Below are 21,200 nucleotides of genomic sequence, written 5' to 3'. Positions count from 1 at the left end.
CTCTTTATTAGGATATGCTCCTTATTATGATATGCTCTTTATTATGATGTTGTCTTTATTATGATAAGTGCGCTCTTGATTATGATATGCTCTTTATTATGATATGCTCTTTATTATGATATGCTCTTGATTATGATATTGTCTTTATAATGATAAGTGCGCTCTTCATAATGCTATGCTCTTTTATTATGCTTTGCTCTTTATTATGCTATGCTCTTTATTATGCTATGCTCTTTTATTATGCCATGCTCTTTTATTATGCTACCCTTTTTATTATGCTATGCTCCTTATTATGATATGCTCTTTATTATGCTATGCTCGTTATTAAGCTATGATCTTTATTATGCTATGCTCTTTATTATGCTATGCTCTTTATTATGCTATGCTCTTTATTATGCTATGCTCTTTATTATGCTATGCTCTTTATTTTGCTATGCGCTTACTTCCCTGCTATCCTCATTATTACGTTTAAGTTATCATGATTACCGGATTACCGGATAATCAAGTGACCTGTTGTTTTACTTTGTCGCCGTCGTTCTATCGCGTAATACTGAGCTTACTATCGGGTTATCCTTTTCGTTTTCTCGCATTGTCACATCCTAATCTCGCGTGTTGTTTTTAAATTGTTTAACTACACCGTAGTTTGTCGATTTATTAAAGTTCTTTTAACGTTATCAGCTCCAAGCTATTGAATTTTCGCCACAGTACACTCGCGTTACTATCACAGCGTTATACTTCCTGAAATATGACATATTTTTTACTGATTTAATAATCTTCATGCAAATACTTTGCGCGGACAGTTTGTTTTCATTATGCGACCATTGCAATCACAAATAGTTTTACCACCTTCAATAATACCAACATGCGGTCAACTGTCGAAATAATCACTTTCTTTTTTGGCGGTGATGTTTTATCACCCAATTTATTCTTCATTTATTAAATTTGATTGCGTAACTGTCCCATGCCATATAATTAGGAACAAAATAAGAACAAATAAGAACAACATTGTTTAGAATACTATCTTTATTATGCAAGTATTATTTTAGATTTAAAACAAAAAATCTTGTATTTTGAAATAAATGTCATTTAAACCTTGCTGATGCCACTTATCGTATACAAAACACATGCAAAAAAACTTTAATAAATCAATGCCTATTCATTTATAGATACAATGCCTTCATAACAAATGCATTCGTTTACGAATGCCCATATAAAGTAATTAGCGCGTATCTGAGAGCGCCCTTTCGACTGAATGATTATTTTGTGCGTGATTACGAGAAAATACCACACTTACTTTCGTCATTCATTAGCCGCACTCGTTCAGTTTTATGTTGTTCAATCGTATCAAAGCAATATCTAAGCGCATTGTTAATGTTGTCAATGTTCATACAATTTGAATACCCGAAATTGTAACGTGTGCCGTATTGTTATTAACATGATTTACAACTCTACCGCAATATTAACATTTCTACACTTTCACAATTATCGTAAGGTTTCTATTTTGAAAGATCAAAGGCAGTTTTCAAGACTAGTATACGCAATTTACGTAACAATAAATTCAAATTTACTATGTTAATTGAAGGCAATCAAAACATTTTTTATGTGGAATAAATGCGCCACATTAACTGTTTCTAAACGAACTACACTCTTTTACATCAAAGGTTTGGGCTCTCTTGCTTTCATTTTAAGTTACAATAATTTGTAATAAAATTATGAAGTCATGCGTTGTAAAAATATAAACGAAAACGTATGTACTAGTATTTGGAAATACAATCGTTTGGACAAATAAATAGCGGCACGTGTCTGTGTGAAATGTTGATAGGTTATGTATGATTTGATATGCGTAAGGTGGCGTCCCATATTAGGCTGTGCAGTCCACAAAAGATAATAAGAGATGAAGCTTTCCAGTTTAATGGATCAATGCGCATACAAAATGTATCTTCCAAACGAAATCCAGTGTTGGCAGAAATTGTTTTCCATGAGGACTGCAAAGGCTAATCTGGGACGACACATAACGTAATGCATTAAACCCAGTTATCCCAGAACGAGACTCAGTGTAACCTACGACTGTCAGCTCAAGTGCATTCATTAGGCTGATAGCACCAAAGAAGATACTTACTGATGGGAAATCGCTGAGGATCATAATAATTAATAATGATTATACAAGAATAAATATGAACATTTTAGAGAATGGATCAAGTTTTCATTAAATAATAGTTTGCAATTGACATTCTATTTGTGTCACTTACATGGTATTATTGATAGTTTTCAAATAAGAATTGAATTCAAATCTCTGTAATACAGCTAAACAGTAAGAGCTGTAGCCAAGATTTCACGAACACATTCAACTCGGTAACAGTTCAACAGCAGTAAGGGCATGCCTTCTTGTGGCGTCATTGGACCCACTTTGCGGCTTGGCACATGCATTTCAAAATTATATTATGCGACATAAATATGATATGTACACACGTCAGCGTAGTATACATATATAATCATACTTCTTATTTTAGTGATGAGCAGAATTATACCTTTTGTACCAATGTTCATTCGAGAGCACGAATCTGTTTATTAAACTAACGTCGGTTAAAAATTGCGCCTGCAGATCACATAATGAGTTCATAATACTGCGAAATATTAAGTTGTCACAATGCTTAGCACTCCATGCGGACCTCTACGCGACATTTGTAGAGCGGAAGTGGATATGGGTAATCTCTGTTGTAATGTCTTGGATCCACCGACGGGAATTCCTCGCCCTCTGGCGGCCGGAAGTGCAGACGCTGAAGTAGTGACGTCAACACGAGGAACAAACGTGACATGGCAAAATCCTCGCCGGGACAGCGTCTTTTACCAACTGAGAACGGGATCAGTCTGAAAAAATCAGAGCAGAGAGTTAATAATTGCCGCTTTATTGACCGTCGCTCATGTTGCTCTTAAAAAAATACTTACATGTTATTTGTGATAGTTAGTATGTTTATCTAATGATTTCTTTTGAGCTGTGATGTAAAGACTATTTTTTTTAATTTGGAATTTATTCGAAAATTATGTTGATTGTTTTAATAGTTATAACACTCGGGGTCATACATAAACAAAGGGTTGCGTGAGAACCTTCGGGCCCTGATATTCAAATAATATTTTAAACAGCCTGCAGTTGAACAAATAACGCGATAAAACCTTATCTGGGATGTTGGGAGTACACTCACGTTTTCATGAATTTGTGATCGGCCGGCAGTAACTTCTTTCCGTCCTCCGCGAGGAAGCGCTCCGGCCGGAAGTCCCAGGGGTCGCCCCACACATCCTCGTCGTGGTGTATGCCCCAGATGTTGGGTAATATCTGCAATATAAGAACAGATTTCATAATTTAATGTGTTTTATGTTTTTAGACTTTCGAAACGTGTCTTGATTCGTTAGTATTATGGTTCGTATACAATGGCTTACTCTATTTGTTGGTCAATTAAAACTATTATTTCATATGATAAAAATGAATGTGCATTTTAATAAAGAAAAATCCTTCGTCCCTTTTTTTCTATTATCAAAACAAGGATTTATCTACTCAAAAGAGCGACCCTACTTTCTGTCTATGTGCTAGTACATGAAGTTTAATAACTACATTGTACTTATGTTGTGGCGTTTGTGTGTATCTTGTCAATTGTCCGATTTCAGATTGGGTTATCACATCATAAACAAGATGGTGACATTCATGCCGAGTGAGGTATTTTTCGCCGATTTATGCCATTTATTACTTGTGTTATTGTTTTAAATGCCGTTCACTTTATAGTCATATTAACACAAAAAATTACCAGGGTTTATTTCGTATTAATATTTACTCTATACCTAATAACAACCCCACTAAGAAAATTCGCAGCAGGTAACGCCGATATATAAAGCGAATTTTAATACAAAATAAACGCTTATCACTTTCTTACTTATTTGGTTGGCAATTGAGCGTCATTAAACAAAATTACTAAAGGGTAAAATACCTCGGCATTTACGTCGCCATCTTGACTATCAATTGATTACTCCCTCTAGATTTAAATAACGCTTTATATAAACATATACAGCTGAAAAGCCTGTGTCACTTCTGAATCAGTCACAAATAATGTTACACCAGTTTAAACGTATAGCCAACTTAGTTTTTGGTTGTAAAGGATTATTGAGTGGTGTCTTAGTTTAATGATTAGTTACGCATACAATACACACCAACGGTCATATTTATTTAAAATTTATCAGCATGACGACCATTGCACAAGTATACAACATCGAGAAAACAAAGGATCCGCTAGCGGACTTTTCCCCAAATAAAGCGGGCTGAAAACGGTTTTGTAAAAGGATGCTAGTCACATCAACGTATTCAATATGGAAAGTAGTCCAAATAACTGATCGCAAGTTTGTTTCATCTGGCAACACGCAAATAGTCAATATACCCACGGTAGATCTACTCGTAAACAATCGCAGTCGTCAACTGACGCGAAAGTATTTATACCCGGCTGCTATCGACGTATTAAATATGTATGAATGAGGTTGATGGAATGTAAGAACGTATTTTTTTTCCATACAAGTGAAACCATTTTGTTTACTGGATATTGAACTAAGTGTTTACGAATTGGCAGTCATTAGATCAATAAAGTATGTCAGTTTAATGAATATTTTTCCACTAACGTAAGTCTAAGATTTTAGATTAACAACGCAAAACTTAAAGCGAGAATATACGATTTTGTCAAGTATTAATCAATTTATATAAAATATGTAAAAAAAACTTATTATATATATATATATATATATATATATATATATATATATATATTTCAATATAAAATAAAATAAAAGTTCAGAAGAACTTGTGTCGACAAATGCGAAATAAGCCTGATATTTAATTCTGAAATCGAAAACGGTTGTACAGTCGAATTCGCCATCATGTATATCATGCATGTAAGATGTGTATCTAAACGGTTCATTTTAAATTCCTGCAACAATATATATTCAAACGACACATGAACACTAACTCTGGTCCTAATAAAAAGACGAATGCTTCGGTTATTGTAGGAAAATATGTTCGTCACAATCGGCTCGGTGCGCTAATTTCTCTTTGCTGCATTTTATTAAATTCGTCTTTAATGTATAATTTATCTTGCCTATTTTGTGTTATTGTAACATATTGTATCAATATATTACAATTTAACACATAAACAAAATCGTATAATATCGCTTTAAGTTGTTCAAACTAAAGCCAATGTTCCACCAGGGCAGAGGGAACATTGACTCTTATGACAAAATAATATGATAATAGCATGTTCACGTTAGCTTAGTTGATAAACAAATCATATTGTATGCGCGGGTTCAGTTGGTAACATATCTTTTTTGTTAATTCAGATGGCAATGTTGAAACATACTGATTGTTTGTGTGAGTTCAGTTGGAATTTACTTCAAACCATCATATTGTTTGCGTGAGTTCGTGAAACTTGAAACCAACAGATTGTGTGACTTCATGTTGTAAACTTGAAACTAACATATAGTTTGTTAAAGTTAAATTTGTAAACTTGAAACCAACATTTTCCCTGTGCGAGTTTAGTTGATAAACATGAATCACCCATGCTTATGTGTGAGTTCAGTTATTAAACTTGAAACACACCTTTGTGTGTTGGGTCCATTTGGTTAACTTTAAGCCAACATATTTTTGTGAGTTCAGTTGGTAAACTTGAAAATTACTGATTTTTTACATGAGATATTTTTTTTCCCCAAAAGGGCCACAATTCGTACCGCTGCGTCCTTTTCTATGGCATATCCATCGAGCACTACGTCTTCATTGCACTTGTGTGGTATTGCGAGTGGGGTTTGACTGACGTAACGAAGCATTTCCATGATCACCACTTGCGTATATATCATTGCTTCGCGATGATTGGTCGATGGCGTTCCACCAGGACCAATGACGTCACGAATTTCTGTGTAGACACGTGATTGAACGTCTTGGTGATGGCACATGAGTAGAATTAGCATTCGGATGCTCTTCATCATTTCGGACATTCCTTAAACAGACAAAAACATGAAGTTATGTCTCGTCGACTTATATCTATACTAGGTGGGCAAATGTCCGTTACAAAGATTACCATTTTCACTGATTGAGTTAAATTTTAACTGGGATACTGTACGGTTCTGCTTATAAGTATTATGTAAATCGTCATCTTTTTTGCAGACAGTATAGAAGTTGGATGAGTTTTTATCTAAGGCTGCACAGCGTTTTATGACACACTGTACACTCGTATATGTGGCAGTGTAAATAAATCGAGTATAAATTTGTCAACTTGGGGCTTCAATAATTGACCCATGTGCACGTTACCTGCCACGACCGTGTCGAGCATAAGCCCCTTGATGTAGTCGTCCGTGAGCCACGAGGTACCGGAAGTAGCTAGCGCCTCTTGTTGGATCCTCAGACAGATGTCGACCAGGCCGCGTACGTGACCCTCCTTGTACGTCGACTGGAATAAATTATGACGTCAGCGTTCAGGGAAAACACATTTCCAGCGTTGTTACGAATTGTTAGTCGGTTTGAAACCCAAATACGTTGCATTAACTGTTCCAAGTCGAGTTTACCCAGTTTAAATCATTGTCTCAGTTTAGTTGTTTGCATTCCATGTATTGTCATGTGTTGTTCAGACTATTGATCTCTGTCCTTCAACAAAATACTAAAGGATGTTTACAAGAATCTCTCTCATGATTTTTTTCCCTGGACTTATATATTTCCCATATGTCAAGATAGTATTATCAAATGCTTGATTAACATAAAAGTCATATCAGTTCATACTTGTCGGGCCCTCTGTGTTAAAACAGCTTATCGCGTGATATGCAATTGTTCAAATTCCTCTCACCAATGCTTTGTCTTAACCCATTTATGCCTAGCTTCTAGTAAAAAAAGGCCTTGGCAAACAGCTTGGACCCAGATAAGACACCGCATGATGCGGCGTCTCATCAGGGTCTGCGCTGTTTGCTTAAAGGAATTTCTGCAAGAAATATTCTAAATATAGAAATAAATATACAAGACATCCCTTATTTTGGAAATAAATTGATCCAATTAAGAAGGATTGGAGAGTCCACTAGGCATAAATGGGTTAAATGGGTGATTAACATTAATATCGCAGAAACCTTCCACACGCTTTGTTGTTTGAAATGCTAGTACGCCTAGTATAAACGGAAAAACGTGATATAAAAATGATTGAAATATTTAGATTGAATTGAATGTGAAAATTGTGGAAAGATCTGCTAAATGTGAAATATATGTTCATGTTTTATAATTCTAAATTGATGCTTAATATTGTGCAACTGCATTTATTATGTTTATTGGATTGACTTATTACATAGGCGACCATAATAGATACGACACATGTTCTGAATTCGTCCTATTAAGTACCCAAATGTTTGTGGATAGTTTTTATTTTAAAAAATACACCAACATAGCCATATCATATGTTATTTAAATTATATTGACCTCATTTCGTGAATTAACAAATATGTCTGAGTTTAAAAGTCACGAACTTCAACATAAATCTACATTTTCCACAAATCATTATATTGGATAATAATATATTACAAGCGACATTTTTAGTGTTATAAATCTAGATTTACTGTTTAATGTATTCGATTTTGAAGCGATATATCATTTTAATTGGTTCAAATAGTATGTACTATAAGTCGTTCGTAAATGATTACAAATTACTTAGCCGTTGTCTGAATTAAGGTGATGTATACATTGCCAGTACATCAACGGTACATTAAAGAACAATGTCATAAACGATGTTTCGTATATTGATATATTTATTATAATAAAGCTATACAAAATAATTAAAAAAAAATTTTCAGATTGACAAAAATTAATAGTCTATCAAACAGTCGTCCGTTGAAATATAAAAAATCAAAACCCAAAATTTGAGTTTAAATTGATGTGATACAGTGATACAACGTGATTTACCTTTTGCGTGTCAAAATACCGTCGCGTCACTCTGTCTCGGGCGTCTATCGCCGACCGAAAGTAACGGCCATGTTTGATTGGCATGTGGCGTAACCATGGGAATGCTCGCAAAGGAGCGTCTATGGATGGCGGAAGTAGACGGTAGAGACTATCGATAAACTCCCACAGGGCTTCCATTTCAGGGTCATCGTCAGGAAGGCTCTCTCCGATAAGCTGAAAAACATCATCATCATCATCATCATCATCATCATCATCATCATCATCATCATCATCATCATCATAATCAGCAGCACCAGCACAGCAGCATTATCATCATCATAATAATAATAATAATCAATAACAACAACACCATCATCATAATCTTCATCTTCATCACCATTGTCTTGCATGTACGTAATATAGAAATATATATTTCGGCACAGGAAGCATATACATAGTTCACAACATACAGTTCACAATATAAATGCATGTAGTTGTATTTGAACCTAAATATTATGTGTTTTAACTTTTTAACGTTAGTATGTCCAATATGGATTAAAATTCGTCGGCTAGTTGTAATTTAATATACTTAAACGATACTTAAAGTTTAAAACGTCGAACAGCTATTTACTTACAATAGTGGTATTAAGCTGCGTGAGAAATTCTTTTATCAACGCGTCGGGGTCGATCGTTTCTGCACCGTTATTAAAGTTCATCGCAACATTGCTTATAATTGTTGAACACGCCTCTACGAAATTGCTATTGCACATTTGATAATGAAGCACCTTCCGTCTCAATACATTTCTCAGGGATACAGTTTGGTCACAAAGATTTGCAAAGCCCATGTGCTTCCGCCCATAGAACACTTCTTTGGTGATATTTTCGGCCCTGTCGTTCAAATGTTTACCAAGCGCCCCGGACGAAAACGCCGCGCGCAGCGTGTCAGCGTCCGAAATTACTACCACATTTTTGCCGAACACTTTCAGTCGGAATATTTTACCATACTGCTTACTCCATTGTGTGAACAGTTGATGAGCTTGGCTCGCGTCGAGCTCAAGACTATTTCCAAGTACGGGTAACCCTTTTGGTCCCGGTAGCACCCGAGAGTTGCTGCCCTTGCAGAGCATTCCCGTCAACGCGTATAATGTCACACCCTTAAGTTTTTGGCACGTGCTTTGTATTAAAGACATAACTTGTAACGCCATGTGTATTACACTATATGTATTTGCTTTTAATTTAATTGTATTGTTATCAATATACAAGTAGATGTGTTAACAAATTGCAATTTACATCATTTTGTTATGCTAACACATTTCTGTCTGACATGAAATAATAAATCGTAGTTAAAAATAGTGCCCTTTTATAACTCTTAAATAGCAACACAAAAAGCGTCCTGAAAAATAACTTTTATTCAAATGTTCATAATATCTGCACTCATTCACCATACACATGTGCTAATAGCTGTCTTAAATTTCAATGTTTTATATACCATTACACCGGGTCGCGTGATTGATTTGTACGCTCCTTTAAAGTACGCCTTCGTATTTATTTACTTTTTTCTACGCGCTTCACTAGCAACAGGTATCGATAAAATCGCTCATTATAGCCAGCTATTTTACTTTCAAATAAAGTCATTTTTTTAGGCTTATGCTTAAAAGCAACGTTCGCGATTTGCAAGACTTAACAGTCTATTTTTATCTGATTATGAAATACGTGATTCGAATACCGTATATTTGACGATGTGGTCTATTGAAATACGTATGTTCGCTACGCGTTTCTATTAGAATAACAACGTCAACGTCAAGTTACGAATAACAATCCCGAATTAAATCATTTGTATGACATTTATGTTGTCTGCATTTATATTATTGCTTTAATTATATGTAGCAAGTTTAATAAACAGTTGTAAACGTGGTAATAGTTTAGTTTTGCGTTGGACGAGATAATGTTGCGTTGTGAATTTTAAATGGCAATTTAATTAATTATTTTTCTAGCTTTCACCATCTTACGTATGTTATAGACTTTGTATTTGTTCTTTTAACAAGCATTTATTGGTTGATTATTATACTAAATAAAACCAATACAGTTTAAATATGTTCACTTTTTAAAACAATGCGCCATCTCATAGTCATAGTATTTAATTTATTTACACATGCGTTGGTGGATAAGCTTGTACTAAGTAAATGGATAAGGGGTCTATAGCTGATCACATTTACATAATGTAATATATCTTTGTTGTTGAAATTCGTAATTAGTAGCGCGTATCAAGTTTAGTAAAACTGAATCTGCGATCGACACATGAGTGTATTGTTTTCGAATATCTTTTACATTTTTTCAACTTTAATTGATACATTTAGAACGGCGTATGTTGATCACGTATGTATTCATTATGATCAAACAAATACGCTATCAAAGCGTGTATATTTTATTTTATGACTTAGCCTATTAACCAAGTGACCGAATACGACCTTTGAGTTAGCGACAATGAAGAAACTGTTTTCACCGACAACAAAGGAACACGTTTTCAATAAAAAATAGTTGTATGAACTCGTGATTGGCAGACATATTTTGAAATTATTATGTCGTGACTGGAACTAGAAATTGTATAGTAAATGAATCAGAATTATGAAAATAACTTACCAATTTCGAGAATATATCACTCAGTAATTGTTTGACATAAACATCCAGTTCTATATCGAGTTGCTGTCGATGTGCAATTGCGCAGACTGTCTTAACAATTTCAGGATAAAAATCTGTTTTATAATGTTTTACAATGATGTGTAGGTGTTCTTTTATTATTTCCTTTTGTTTAGCACTCCTATCGCAATAGTTGTTGAACGAAAATCCATTATTCTCTAGCACATAGTCTTGTAGAAACAGACCTAATCGGCCGTCCGTTGCCGAATGTTGTAAAAATTGCAATGTCGATTCTATCGTGTTTAACACAAAGAATTTTCTTTTTACGAAAGGAAAACGAAAATAAGTCACTGATCCGAACGTTTTACGAATATCGTGAAAATATTGATGCAATATTCCCTTCTTACTAACACTATACGGAACAATATGCATATTCGGACACGTCGTTGTCGATGCCTGGCTTTTACAAGAAGTCGTGTTTGGTCCTTCTTTCATTCCTTCTCTAGAACACATTGAAGACGATGGTCTACGTAAAGCTGTTAGCACTCTTTTTAATCCCATTTAACTCGACGGTATTATTATTTTATCAATGAATACTGTCTATTACTCTTCGGACTTTATATATAACCCTATCAATCGATACACAGAATTGAAGCATTGAAGTTCAAAATAAACATTTGAAATTTAAGTTTGTTATTCGATCGTATGGATAAAGCTATTCAACAACTGTCTGTATCAAAACTTAATTTAAATTATCTACTGTGGCATGCGATAGAATAAGCCTGGCCTAAATTACCCGTTCATCATTCGACCTTATCCGAAGAATGAAGAAATTTTCGGCCGTCTCAGCTGTTATTATACGCACCTTGATATCAGAAATTCGCGACTGGAACGGAGCAGTGGTGATTCAGTTTAGAATTCCTGTATCAAATTACATGGGTTCGACATAGCTAATAAATAGTATACATACATTTTTACAATTCCTTCGTTACTCTTGTTGTATGTACTTTATCTACTGATAAGATATATTGTCATACAAGTGTATAAATATGTGATAACAATACAAGTAACACAATATACGTGTCAAAGATGTCAAATACGAGACTTGAATCAAAGAACTACGACTCAGTGGCTTACCCCCCCCCCCCCCCCCTCCCCCAGTCGCCTAGGTTGACCACATATCCACCATATCCACTTACCCAAGGCAACCTTTAATTAATATTAATAGTGTTAATTTACTTTGCATTTAGCCAATTTTTCTAAGGGCATACGGGCCATAAAGGTCTTTTAAAATGCTTTTTCAGTCGTTCTCGAAAATTATTATAAGATCATTAGTAACACAAAATTTACTTGCCAACACTTAGCACGAATTATCTACACCCACATAATTATCAGAACATGTTACGTCCGAGATCTGCATTGAAGTATGACTTAGTCGAGCGATGAATTGAGTCGCGTTCTGAGAAAACTGGGCATACTGCATGTGCGTAAAGTGTCGTCCCAGATTAGCCTGTGCAGTCAGCACAGGTTAATCAGGGACGACACTTTTTGCCTAAATTGGATTTTTGCTAAGAAGAGACTTCATTTAAACGAAAAAATTATAAATGCAAAAAGTGTCGTCCCTGATTAGCCTGTGCTGACTGCACAGGCTAATCTGGGACGATACTTTACGCACATGCATTATGCCCAGTTTTCTCAGAACACGACTCAATAATGTATACTGTTCCATTACAGTGTGTACTTATTTACAATGAAACTGTTTCTATCTATATAACACATTGATTTGCATCTCATGATTATAAAAAACCTCCCATAATAATCGAGGTTAATTGCAATTTATTAACTAAAACACAAAATGAAATCGTTAAAATGTCTACAAACCTGCTCAAGTAAGAGCTGACGTATATCGTTAAAAATCAATATTTGATTTTCGTCTGGAATGATATTGCAGTGCAAACTTTACACTAATATTGTATTAACAAGTGTAGAATAAAAATGTTAATGTGTATGCAAATCCTTGGATCGATCATTTAAAACATTATGTGATCTATCCTTGTGTTTATAGTTTATTTCATTAGCCGACTAATTGCTCATTACCGAGATATTTAATACGTTTTTATTTTTTCATTCACTTTCTTTCCATTTGTGTTTTTCATATCTGTTGATCTGTAGCATTGGCTTCAATGACTTCAGTAAGTCTCCAATAATATCAAAAATTACATTATATAATACACATTACTATATAAAACTATTATAACTATCATTTCCTTTTACTGTTTTTTGGATTACCATAATAGTAATGTGTAGTATATAATGTAATTCTTTATGTTATATATTTCACTGTAAATAGTATAAATCAGTATAAATAGGAGACAGTCGAGACAGTCGAGACAGTCGAGACAGTCGATAGTATTTCAGAACTCATGTTTATACATATGTTTAAGTCTTGTTTTTCAAATGGATTGAAATCATAATAATTATTACTTCTGAACTGTTTTTTTATTAATTTGTGCATACTTTTCATTTTGAATATAAATTGTACTTATAGTGAACATTTTCCTCCATTATCCTCCATTTCGATGCGCAACGTTGGTCGCAGCATCCAAATATAAATTATTTAACAACCAAATCGATGTATCTTTAATTGATTCAGGTGCTCCGTCTTTTCTCAACCGCACCTCTGAACGATCACATAAAATCACGCTACCGTCTACAGCGCCCATTATCATAGGACGGGATCAGTGACGCATGGCTTCACCGCGTATTTTATCCAGCGATCTGTACAGCTGAGCAGACGAAAGGAAGGCGGCTTCGAAATCGGTAGCAATTCACCGACCCACGCAGTTTTCATGATCGATATGCTCCTTATGAATATGTTATAAGCGATACAATTAAAAGGGCTTGTGAAAGTTGCGTAATCATTCGGAAATTATGCAGCTACAAAGGGTTTGTAAAGTGATGTTTATTGTGATTCATCTTAAGGAATTTGTACGTAGAACTGAACCATAGAGGACAGAGGCCAACCTTCCCATTAACGGGTTTCACGTCTATTTGACTCCATAAATCATACGAATAGACCTTTTCATTTTTTTCCACAAACGTGAAGATAATTAAGATTAATATTTCACAATTTAGCTATTTAAGCCTGAGTTCTGATATACATTGATGACGGATCACAACAGTTATTGAATAATAAAATATGCATTATTTGCATCACACAAAGTTCATATCGCGTATCATTATTAACACGGCTAAATTCAATCGTAAGCTCAAATCATGGTGCATTCAATTCAGTCATTGTTCAAACAGCCACGCACAATCGTAAACTGCGAATATCAGCCTTTGTTGTTTTTCTATTTTTTGACGTTATGCATATTATGATTTGCTTTTGTGAAACATGTTACCTTCTATATATAAACATGTTACCTTCTATATATAAAACATGTTACCTTCTATATATAAAACCTTATATTTTTTATTTTACATACAACGAGGTTTCTTCTTACAAATAGTTTGGCCAGTTGCTTCCGCTTGTTGCACTACCATATTTTATTTCTAAAAAAATAATGGAGAGGCTGTGCCAACGATGGTTATCTTGAAGTTAATTGTAATAACCTTTCAGCGTTCTGTAATACGCAAATATAAGTCCCTTCGACTGAAAGAAAAGTAAGAGGCATGATCGAACGTTTAAAAATGTGAATAGCTACGCATGACGGTGCTTTTTAGGTCAGAATTTTAAAAACAATTATATTGTTGTTACGAACCGCCCACATCGCCGCCATCAACATTTAGATGCTTGATGATAATTTATCTATCGCCATTCGTGGGCTATTATCTTAATTGTACACAATGATAAAAAAGCTTAATCACGAAATTATCAGATAGCCGCTATAGATACGTATCCGTAATCAAATAACAACAAGCCCCCTTAGTTTGAGGCCAAGGTCGGCACGAACTTTGCAAGGCCCGTATGCATCACGTAAGCCTCTAGTAAGCCAATCCTCGACACTGTTAACAAGAAATATCTTTATAAAAAAAAAAGATATACGGCGTTGATTGTGGCTGGAGTTGGTGAAAGGTAAAGAGTTCAATGACTGAGATCAAAGATAGCGAATTTCTGTGCAGTTCTTATCTGCATCACACGCAGTACGGGATGTTACGCGGAGTTTTCGCGGCTTATTTTACATTATTACATATTGCTGGTCATAAACCTATAGATACACAACAGAAAACCAAAACAAAAATGGAAGTGAAATTAAAACATATGAGTCAACCGGCCACACGCGAAGTTTCCGTACATATTTTAAATATTTATACGCGCGTTCTTCGAACAAACCTGTTTTAGTGGTTTGTCGGGCAATGTTATTTGATTCGATTATTAACAGTATCGAGAATCATCGCGCTCATGCTTAATACATTTGTCAATATGGTGGAATAATTCTTGTTAAATTAATCAAAAATAATATTTATCATGGTATTATTGAAAACACATTAAGAATCTATTATTGACATACCATAATTATATCGCTGAATATCTTCATTTAACAAATGTCTGGTCTAAAGAAAATTCCAGTTTACCGAGTTCACGCGATAGCGTCTATATTATATAACGATTATTTTACTGGCCGCGAACTGACCCTGATACCTTGCGGGTTGGAATGCAATGCATTAAAGTGAGGCCACGCTTCCACTTCTGGACCGACGGCTTTATACTTTTACATGTTAAATGTACGGTGGCATAGAGGTGACATTGACTCCTGTTTTTTAAAATTGCACTCCTCTTTTTTCTATCTCGTGGCCACGACTTAGTAACTCGTGGCCAAGAGTTAGCTATGTCGTGGCCACGAGATAGAAAATAGAGGAGTACAAAACTAAATAAAAGAGAAGTGCAATTAAAAAAAGAGCGATGCAGTTAATAAAGGAGGGGTGCATTAAATAAAAGAGGGGAGAATTTCGAGATCTCGAGATCCCAAGTTAGTCAGCCAATCAAATTGTGTGTAACATGTGTAAATATTCTGTACGCATATATATAGCTGGCCGAAGCAGGCTTTTAATGTGATAATTACTTCCCTTTGTATAAAGATCACCAAGGACGACCATTTGGAACAATTTGATTGGCTGACTAACTCGTGGCCACGAGTTAGCTAAGTCGGGATCTCGAGATAGCTAAAATTATCTCCTCTTTTGTTCATGCTTATTTCCCTTTTTATAAAGATCAACATGAACGACCATATGGAACAATTTGATTGGCTGACTAACTCGTGGCCACGAGTTAGCTTAGTCGGGATCTCGAGATCTCGAAATTCTCGCCTCTTTTGTTTAATGCACCATTCCTTTTTTAATTGCATTCCTCTTTTATTTAGTTTTGCACTCCTCTTTTTTCTATCTCGTATCCACGACATAGGTAACTCGTGGCCACAAGTTACTAAGTCGTGGCCACGAGATAGAACAAAAGAGGAGTGTACTTTTAAAAAAAGAGGAGTGAATGTCAGCTCTATGCCATCGTATTAATGTTCAATTTCGAAAACAATCTAAAATGGTTTGGCCAAAACGAATATCAGGATAGGGAAAAACGATACTTTTATGAACTTAAATATACTAGTACACAGACAGGAATATGGAAGTAATTACTAAATATGAGAACACAGCCTTTAAGTACAAACGCTCTGGCGCTGGAAAGCCTCTGAAAATAAAAGGTGCACGCACAAACTGTATTGATGTCAAGAGTTGAGTGTAAAACTGTTCTATCTATCTAGCCTTTTCATTAGAGATAAAATTGTTTCAAGCTGAACACGCAGTAAAACAGTGTTACAAATACGCGGCATGTTTCCAATGTTCTGGTGGTATGATCAAATAAGCCAATGGAATAAATGAAGTGTATTCATTCGTGTCTAGCCGCGGGAAAGTTTATTTGAATTTTATTGGACACTTACAAGGTCAGATAAGGTCAAACGTGACGTTTAACAGCTATGCCGAAAAACCGGGACGCATTTCATAACGAGAGCATACTAGTTTAATTTGCGTTTGTACAAAAGATGATCAAATATCGTTCGAACTAATCACAATATTCATGGCTTGTTTTCATAATTTTGAAATCATATGTCATTGTCGCGTTTGGATAATTACCAACATTTTATATACACAATTTACGCCCTTGATGAGCGGCGTCGACCGAAAAAGGATATGATGTCATATGCATTCGCTCAAGACCAGCAAGTGCATTCCAACAGTCTGGTCATTAGCGGACAATCCGACAACTCATCAGAGAATTCCGATACAGATGATAATACAGCCCAGATAAGTACTAAGGTCCATTTTCACATCACCGGCCTTCTTAATTATTATTTTTTGACTGTCAAAATTGCCAATATAATAATAAATGATGACGGCTTGTTTGCACTTTTAGCAAACAATTTACGTTCGATATCACACACACATATATATATATATATATATATATATATATATATATATATATATATATATATATATATATATATATATATATAATTGCCTGTTATCAAATTTGCTGCTTAAGCGCAATATTTCGTCCATGTGGCGCTGGTTTTGTTGCACATACGTGTAATTTGATACGTCAGTATACTAATACATTCGACAATATATAAATTTTATGACATTTTTGAATAGTGCCCATTTTCATTAAAACATCATTATTTTACTTTGATTGTGCCAGGTATGTGTATTAGATACCTGGAGTGTGCATGTCATGCAAGTACGCCCTTGCATGTGAGAAAACAGGTGCTTTGTAAGCCTATGGCAACTCCGCCGTGTACATGTTGTTATCCTTTATTTGAGAGGATTAGATGTTCTAACTGCAACATGATTTTTCTTCATTATAACATATATTTATAAATTTCTACTCACCACACTGGAGAAAATGTCCAACGTCAATTTTTTAAAGGCCGGATCTGGGTTCACGCATGCTTCGCTGTCACGTGAATGCATTCCCGCGCAAAAGTCAGCAACAGCTCGTAAAGCCACTTCTTCGAATCTTGTCTTTTCAACATGTAGATGGTACACCATAACCTTTCTAAATTAGAGAAAATAATTATATGGATTTGACAAAAATGTGCTTGATGTTACATGCGTATTGTCGCCACTTCGTAATTACGCGATAATAGTGCAGTACTAACGAGGTTGTTCATTCGTACGTATGGGATAGTTTACGAGTGATTAACCCATTTATGCCTAGTGGACTCTTCTCCCATTCTTCTAAATTGGATCAATTTTTTTTCAAAATTAGGGATGTCTAGTATATTCATTTCTATATTTAGATTTTTTTTTACAGAAGTTCATTTAAGCAAACAGCGCAGACCCTGATGAGACGCCGCATCATGCGGCGTCTCATCTGGGTCTACGCTGTTTGCCAATGCATTTTTTCTAGACGCTAGGCATAAATGAGCTAAAGAAAATGTAGTCGTTTTAACACTTTAGGTTAACCGTTATTACGAGGATGTTAGGCCGCATTCACAGTGAGTTAAATGGTACTATAACGTTAGTGATTACGATACCAGTTTGTTTTAATTACGCAATTAGGTTGAAACTAGAAGATAAAGACTAATATTTTATTTTTGCTACTTGTGAGAATAAAAGGATATAGATGTCAAAAAAAGACATTTAAGTCATTAATTCTTATTATTAAGCCTGTTTGTATAGTGCAAGAAAGAAATTATACCCGTCAGAGTGTATGTTAAAGGCACCTATTCACGTGTTGGTAAATTGACAAAAACAATAAAAAATGCGTCAGATTTGCACATTTCCGTTGTAGTTATGATGTTTATGATGAAACCGTAATACTTAACAATCACTATAACGTTTACATATCCGTTATCCAATATTATATGACGATTTAGCAACCTAAAAATGCAGGAACCACACACATTTGGTTATTACACCAAAAAGCTTAAACGGAGTGGTAGGATATTTTCTTTTTTAAATTTATTATAAGCCTGTATTATAGATAAAGTATTTTAATGCTTTTAATGCAAAATATTTTATTTTTTAGACCTCACAAGTCCGAATGCCGTCGACTACGTTTTTAATCATTGAGGGAAGATTCGATCTAATATGACATGTAAAGACTGTAAACATATAATGTGATTACATGGAAATTAAATTCCAAAATTGCGGTGCGTTTAGATAAAAAATATATCTTTTTTTTAATTCACTTCCAAATGCATAAAATATAATAAATGTTTAATTTTCTCGTGTTTGAGCACGTGCACATAACTAAACAATTTATTGGAATTATATTAACTAATTTTTAAAATGCATGCTCCACCCATGGTTTATTGAAGGATTTACCAAACTTAATTAACATCTTTGTCTAGCGAAAAGATTTTTCTGGTATAACAATTCGTTATTACGATACACTGTATTGATATTTTGTCATAAGACGATTATTAATAGCCGGATTGGTAAACATATACTAACAGAATGCTTTTATGGCAATAACAACACATGTGTGTAGCCAAATATGTGTAACGTGATTCAATGAGAAATATAGCGCCCTCATAAACATATGTTTCTAAACATTCTATTACGTAAAACAAACGACTCTTCTTCTAGTGTCAATAAGCCTTTGACATCGATCATATTTAACTCGTAATTTTTTCTTGAGTTTCATTTTGATGTCACGTCAGGAATTCGCAGCTCATTGAAAAACAACAACAGAAAGAGTTTCATCAACTAGAAGCATCAACAAGTTCCAAATACATTATCTGCCAGTATATGTAAGGTAACTATGCATACTTAGTTTAACCCATTTATGCCTAATAGACTCTTCCATCCTTCTAAATTGGATCAATCTATTTCCAAAATTAGGGACGTCTAGTATATTTATTTCTATATTTAGAATATTTCTTATAGAAATTCGTTTAACCAAACAGCGCAGACCCTGATGAGACGCCGCATCAGGGTCTATGCTGTTTGCAAAGGCCTTTTTTTAGACGCTAGGCATAAATGGGTAAAACTGTCACCAATAAATATTACGTATTTTATTGCGATAAGGCGGACAATCAAAATTCGAAATTTAGTAAGTATAGGAATCTCCGATTACAGAGTAGTGATATTTAAAATGTTGGCGCAAAGTGCTCAAGGTGTGCCAATATTTTCAATGGTGTCACTGTCACTCTAATTCCATTATATCTCCTTTCTTTGAAGTGGAATGTCCTGGAATTTTGATAGGACAAATGCGAGCGGTCTGATGCATTGTTTAAAAAGGTTTAAGGATCCGACAATCCTGTCCAATATGCCCTTGAAATTTCAAAAACTCCTACTGATAATCCATTGTTATCAAATACTTATCAAACAATAAGGCGGGGGTTGTAACCATTACGTTAGCACGATACATGCGCATGTAAACGTAAATTGATCGGTTAAATGTCTACAACTATAGCACCAGACAATACAATTATGAATCAAACCAACCAGGTTAGCATTTAATTCATTGGCAAATTTAATTACTTGCTGACATCGTTTTATTATTTCACGACTTTGTTATTTTCTTCGCATCCGTATTTTGAGTATAAATGTATAGATTTACACTTGAAACCCGATGGCTCGAACTCGCCGAGACCCACAACAAACGTTCGAGCCATCCGATAATTAGACCCTCTAGGATTCAAGCCATCCAACAGAAATGTATATGAATATATTCGGAAATTCGAGCCAAGCGAGTTCGAGCCATCGAGTGTCGACTGTGTGTTTTACGTGATTTAACTTCAGCGTCTTACCTCACTTAAACTTATTTGTCTCTAGAGCTTATTGCAGAACCAGTTTTTGAAATTATTTTTTCTTTCATTCTATTCTATTTAATGATGTTATAAATTTTCAGTATGGCTTCTTTAAATCGAGCATAAAAAACTCGATGAAATATTGAAGTCCCGTCTTTTTTTCAAGTACCTACATCTCCACCGTTGCTTGAATTCGACCATCGATAACTCGATAAATCAAGGCCATCTGTCGGCCACTTATCGATTTACTTACCTGCTAAAGAACATGAAGGATGCATTGGCCATTTAACGGAAACGACATTGCCATTTATCATTCAAGAAGGACAACGAGATAACGCGATTGTTTCCACGAAAATCAACTCAAATTTCAGAAGGTAGGTACGGTAAACTTTTTTTGTCAACCTTTTTACTTTATCAAAAAGAGTGCAATAGCATGCAAGAAAAAATATTCAAGATCTCTGTTTGAATTCTCGTATAAGTAATTGTTTGCTTTAAAAAGTTAACGTTAATTTTGGTAAATATGGTCGAGTGAGCAAAAGCTTGCCCAGATATTAATAATTAAGTTAATTTAGTGATAATGCTCGAATCAAAAAAAAAAACGATCGAAAATCAACATGGAAGAAAAGGGTAACGTAAGTTAAATCACAAACAACTTTTAATGTTAAGCCTTATTGAACTTCATGGTATCGTTCTCGTCTACGTCACAATCATTGTTTTTACACGTATACACTGATGATATAATCGCTTATCCTTTTTAAAGAGGTTCGCAGTTGTTTCGTGCAGTTATGTTCGATTCGTTTCAGCGGTATTGTTTACATTCAAAATACCCTTAATTGATTTACTCTCCAAATTGTATTAATAATAATAACGTT

General features: G+C 34.7%; 1 protein-coding gene across 5 annotated transcripts; it reads right to left on the bottom strand.

Annotated features, from left to right (window-relative positions):
• Positions 1-1,005: 1,005 nt before the first annotated feature.
• LOC127847240 (cytochrome P450 2U1-like) lies at positions 1,006-17,632 on the bottom strand. 5 transcript variants are annotated; one of them, XM_052379019.1, is made up of 6 exons: positions 17,459-17,632; positions 7,958-8,170; positions 6,332-6,470; positions 5,755-6,020; positions 3,201-3,331; positions 1,006-2,868 (listed from the first exon to the last, which is right to left on the bottom strand). In XM_052379019.1, exons 1-6 carry the CDS (start codon positions 17,615-17,617, stop codon positions 2,652-2,654), a joined length of 1,125 nt encoding a protein of 374 aa, XP_052234979.1. In that variant the 5' UTR covers positions 17,618-17,632; the 3' UTR covers positions 1,006-2,651. The 5 variants fall into 5 exon arrangements, with proteins under 5 accessions (XP_052234979.1, XP_052234989.1, XP_052234998.1 ...); XM_052379029.1 differs by lacking the exon at positions 17,459-17,632 and adding an exon at positions 15,088-15,159; XM_052379038.1 differs by lacking the exon at positions 17,459-17,632 and adding an exon at positions 11,439-11,570.
• Between the last annotated feature and the right edge of the window lie 3,568 nt (positions 17,633-21,200).

This window comes from Dreissena polymorpha, chromosome 1, assembly GCF_020536995.1.
Source record: "Dreissena polymorpha isolate Duluth1 chromosome 1, UMN_Dpol_1.0, whole genome shotgun sequence".
NCBI classification, from domain to species: Eukaryota; Metazoa; Mollusca; class Bivalvia; order Myida; family Dreissenidae; genus Dreissena; species Dreissena polymorpha.
The sequence above is the reverse complement of the archived record's forward strand: the minus strand, read 5'-3'. Positions and strand labels throughout refer to the sequence as shown.

Bases quoted from the DNA above. Each gene is read 5' to 3' on its own strand.
- LOC127847240 (XM_052378997.1), bottom strand. From the start codon at position 9,141: ATGGCGTTACAAGTTATGTCTTTAATACAAAGCACGTGCCAAAAACTT. The intron at 6,471-7,957 runs GTAAATCACGTT...AATTTATTCCAG, and splicing joins GGTATTTTGACACGCAAAAG to TCGACGTACAAGGAGGGTCA. The intron at 3,332-5,754 runs GTACGAATTGTG...CTTATATTGCAG, and splicing joins CCATAGAAAAGGACGCAGCG to ATATTACCCAACATCTGGGG.